This window comes from Apaloderma vittatum, unplaced genomic scaffold (genome assembly GCF_000703405.1).
Source record: "Apaloderma vittatum isolate BGI_N311 unplaced genomic scaffold, ASM70340v1 scaffold24613, whole genome shotgun sequence".
Taxonomy (NCBI): domain Eukaryota; kingdom Metazoa; phylum Chordata; class Aves; order Trogoniformes; family Trogonidae; genus Apaloderma; species Apaloderma vittatum.
In genome coordinates, this window is record NW_009706845.1 from 26,740 (window position 1) to 31,532 (window position 4,793).

Sequence of the window (4,793 nt, forward strand, 5' to 3'; positions counted from 1 at the left end):
GGGTCTCCCCAGCCGTGGCATTGGTGAGGTTTTGCTTGGGTTTCCTGTTTGTCTGCGAACGCTGCTGGGTTTGTGCCATCTGAAACAGCTTTTTCCAGCCCTGAAAACTTTTTTTTTTTATTATTTCCAAGCAAACAAGAAAAAAATATCCTCTTTTTTGTGTTTTTTGCTTTTTTTTGTTTTTTTTTTTTTCTGAGAGGAGATTTGGGACAGAGCGAGCTGCAGGACAGAGTGTTTTCTGCTGGTCTCAGTGTTTTCTGCCTGTCCCTGGCAGGCTCTAAGTACGGAAGCAAATTCCTCCAGGTCGTCTAGATCTCCCCTTGTCTTCCTAACACCGACCTTGGCAACCTGAGCGTAAACCACCACCCGCCCTACGCTTCCCAGAAACACCGCACGGGTTGGACATGTGCATCCCATTATCTGCAGAGTCATTTTCTACCAAACCCGCTCTGCCTACATTTTCTTATATAATTCCCTGAGGGTTAGTTTGGATTTTCTTTTCTTTTATTTTTTTCTTGGTGTTGCTGTTGAGGATGCCTCAACCCACAGGGAGGAAACCTCGCAGCCCCTCTGCTGGCCCCGTCTCCAGACTGTACCCGAGAGCAGACATGGTGCAGAATGAGATTATTTGCAAGCGCTGAAAATAATACCCGCAATACTAAAATCCACCTTGAGATCGTTTTATTTCATCCCGAGCTTTAAGAATGCACTAGGGTCAGTTTTGTAAACTCTTAGTGTACCCACTGAGGGCCGGGACCTTTTCTGTTTGGGCTTTGTTTTTTGGGTTTTTTTAAAAGCAAAACGGAGAGGCTCGGATAACATCTCAATCTGCAACCACAGGATTTAGCAAAATGCCAGATACCACAGGACTCCTAATAACAGACGAGACTGCAACACCAGCTACTTGTCTCCCTTCTGGGCTGGGTCTCTGTGAACAAACACGCCCTGGGACACATTCATCATCCTTCCTCCTCCTCCTCTCTCGTGTGTATCCAGTCAGAGTCTGTCTTCCAAGTGTTCACCCTGTAGCTCCCGTCGTACCCCTTCACTGAGCTCATTTGAAAACTCCTTTTTAACACTGGTGTGGATATAGGTTAATGCTCTTTGCTTGATACGTGTCGGTAAGGGTAGAGTCTTGCAGTCCCTGCTAGGCTAGATTAGGTCCAGGGGATTGGGTTGTGCAATGGGAAGAGGTTTGGTTTCCACGGAGATGATAATTATCCTGATCTAGAGCCTCGTGGCAGCGCGGTGGATGCTGTAAGTCCGTGTGAGTCGCAGGTATTTGCGGTCAAGGCTGAAACTCCACTCGTGCTGCCTCGTCGAGCCGCGCTGAGGCTGAGGCTCCTGCTTGAAACGCGGGATTCAGAAGGATTTTCAAAAATGAAACAAGAGAAATGAGAGGGACCTGAACCCCGCTGCACTTCAGCAGGCGAGAAGGACTGGCATCAACAGCAGCTCTCCTGGGTGTTGGAACAGGATCACGACAGAGAGCACACGAAAGCAAACAGTCCCCAATAGCAACGACGCAACCAGCAAGTCTTCTATTTCGGCAAAATGTCCTTCTCCCTCAGATCCTGGCACGTGCTACACACGAGAGAAATTCAAGATGAATTTGGAGACCTAACGCCGTCTTCACCCCAGCCCCTTCCCAGACAGAAATGTTTCAAGAGATGGACTCCAGCAGAAGCTCGTCGGGTGGCGCCGGAGGGATTTCCATGCTGTTTATTCGGCCAAAGAACTTGGAAAGAGACCACAGCTTAAAACGTGGAAGGTTTTTCCTCTTCATCCGAATGTCGTGGCTGGTTTCGGTGCCAGAGAGGCTGCTCCTGCGGCGCGCGAACCGAGCCCGCAGGGCGGCGCGGCTGTGGTGCAGCAGCTGGTCCTGGAACTCGGAGGTCATGAAATAGTAGAGGACAGGATCCAGGCAGCAGTTGAGGCTCGCCAGGCAGAGGGAGATAGGGTGGAAGCGGAGCGCGCTCCTGTGGAGGGCGCAGTCCTGGATGATGTTCTCTATGACCATCATGAAGAAAGGGAAGTTGATGTGGTAGGGGGTGAAGCAGATGAAGAAGACGGCCGCGCACATCAAGACCATGCGCAAAGCCTTGCGCTTCTCGCTGGCGTTCTGCAGCTGCGCCGGGCACTCGCGCAGCGATTGCCGCATCTTCCAAGTGCAGCAGGAGATGATGCCAAAGGGGATGACGAACCCAAAGAGCTCCGCCACCGTCACCAGCGCGATGGAGGCTCCTGGGCTCAGCTGCTTCACCCCCAGGTCCGAGAAGCACGTGTCGGTGCTGTTGGACAAGGCTGGGCTCCTCACGACGAGCAGGGGCAAGCACGCTGCCCCGACGAAGAGCCAGACGGCGGCGCTGATGGCCGTGTCGTAGCGCCGCTTCCAGTCCTTGGCCTTGAAGGGATGGAGGAGGAAGAGGTACCGCTGGATGCTGATGCAGGTGAGGAAGCAAATGCTGGCGTACATGTTGAAATACTTCAGGTAGAAGCACACCTGGCAAAGGAAACTCCCGAACGGCCACGTGTGGTTGATGTAGTAGTACATCCGTAAGGGCAGCGAGAGGACGTGAGCCAGGTCGGCCACGGCCAGGTTGATCATGAAGATGACGGCTTTGCTCTTCTTGCTGATGAAGCGGCACAAGACCCAGAGGGCAGCGCTGTTGGCCAGGAGGCCGGGGATGAAGATGAGGGTGTAGGTGGTTGCGTACAGGGTGGACTGGAAGGACATCTGGGGGTCGGTGCAGTTCCCAGAGGACGCGTTGCTCTCCATCTCGGCTGAGTCGCTTTGCTCATGGGGCGGTTAAGGCGGGTGGAGGGTTTCTGTAGGGAGGGAGAAAACAGACGCTGTAAAGCTGAAAACTCTCCAGCGTTTCCCCACGTAGAAAAAATGCACTTTGGTACTGAAGCGTGAGTTGTGTGTAGGTGTGTGCAGTGTGTGTGCCGGGAAGGGCACGGGGCCAGACCCTTTTAACAAGCAGTGGTCCCAGGCATCTCCTGTGCAGCTGCTTTCCAAGTTCTCTGCAGGATTCAGTACCTGCCACCCCCTAAGGCCATGCCAGAGCTGCAGTGACATTGCAATTGAGCTCTGTTATATGAATTTCTTTATCGTTAGTGCCAGAGAGCTTCTTCAGCTCCCTAGGGTTTTGGGGGGGCCTGCTTCCATTGCATATAGTTTTCTGTCAAACTCCCACCAAACTGGTGCTCTCTGAGGCATCTACAAGCAATTTCAACAGGGCTGTAAATCAACAGGGACTTTAAGTGGCTCTAGATGTTCTCTCCTCAGATCCGTGCAAAGATCCAATGCCAATCAGCAGCGAGGGCGGTAATTAGCATCGGCAAACGATGGTGCTGGCAGCTGGCCGGAGCAGAGGCCAGTGGGAGAGGTGCAGACAGATCTATCAGAGCTCTGGCTCCAGATTTAAGGCTGGATTTATAAACTAATAGCTGGCCGAACACACGCCAGTTGCTCTGCTGGTCCTGCTAACTCGATTCCAGCGCTCAGGGCACACTTTGCAGGCATCGTGTTGTAGCAACAGAAATTATCTGCCAGCAAGGGCTCAGGACACAAAGGAAGACAAATGTATCTGCCTTTTAGTTAGAGCACAAAATCTTTTCATCCATTTCGCCTCATCCAGTCAGCTCTGAGGGTATTAGCGGGACCTGGGGAGGTCACGGGTACTCATACAGCTCTCTGGAGAGGTGATGGATTTTGCAATTTGTGAGCAGCAGAGCCTGCAGGGAAATGGTCTGCTCTTTTGTGAAGAGGCGATTTGGCAGCAGCAGGTTACAAACCAAGGATCTGTAGCATCGTTTGCAATAAGATAGTGGCATTTTCCCCTTGGAAAACGGAGCCTGGAGCTGCCTGCACAGTGTCAGGCAGCCTCCCCTTCCCCTCCAGGAGATCTGGTCTGGCAGAGCCCTCAGCACCTCTTGCTTTCACCACTGAGCCGCTCAACAGTGGTATTTAATTTAGAAGCAGCTAGTGGAGCTGTTTTGCCAGCCCTGAGCCCGAGGTTTGGATTTCTAAAAGTGAATTGCCCGCAGCAGAGACGGGGCTTCTGCGTGGAGCCCGGCGTCACTTCGAGGTGCGGGGTGAAGGCTCCTCTACCCTGCTCCTCCTCACTGAGGCAGCAAGTCAGAGGAGTTGTCACGTTCTCCGTTTCAGGAGGAAGGGTGTGTAATTATACGTGCATCTATTTCTACAGATGTATATATAAAATACTGCCAGCAGCCTCACGCCTGGCTGCCTGCCTTTGCCGATGCGGGAAGGCTCGGTGCAGTTACCTCCTGTGCACGTGCCGTGCGTTTTAACCTGAGCCCTCGCCAAACTGCCGCCTTCTTGCATGTTTTTCGTTTCACTCCAAAAACCTGAAGCTGAAGTGAAACCCTGGCTGCAGGTGGACCGCTGGGCTACGGCACCTCTTGGCTACTGACTGTGCTTGAGCTTGTAGCCCCGGGTGGGAGGTTTCTGATTTTTCCACTCAGCTGGGGTAAGTGGAGACAGGATGCCTCATCTTGACATAGTTGCAGAAAATAGGCAGGGAAAACTGCCGGGAAGTGTGGGAAACGCAGCTCTTCCCAGCTTTGTCAGGGCCGTCCAGTGGCAGAGGTGGCACTTGCTGGTCGGGGCTTGTGAAAAGGATTAAAAGGCGCTTGGCGTGCCTGTCCTGCCAGCTCTTTCCTGCCCCACGTCTCAACCCAAATCTGAAACCTCATCCCTGCGGCCGTGACCGTGGGGATCTTCCTTGCTGGTTTTCTTGGCTTTCTGGCTTTCCGTGGCAGGG

General features: G+C 52.9%; 1 protein-coding gene across 1 annotated transcript; it reads right to left on the reverse strand.

Moving 5' to 3' along the window:
* Positions 1-1,663: 1,663 nt before the first annotated feature.
* On the reverse strand, positions 1,664-2,779 carry LOC104271317 (putative P2Y purinoceptor 10). The gene has a single exon (XM_009865948.1). It carries the CDS (start codon positions 2,777-2,779, stop codon positions 1,664-1,666), a length of 1,116 nt encoding a protein of 371 aa, XP_009864250.1.
* Between the last annotated feature and the right edge of the window lie 2,014 nt (positions 2,780-4,793).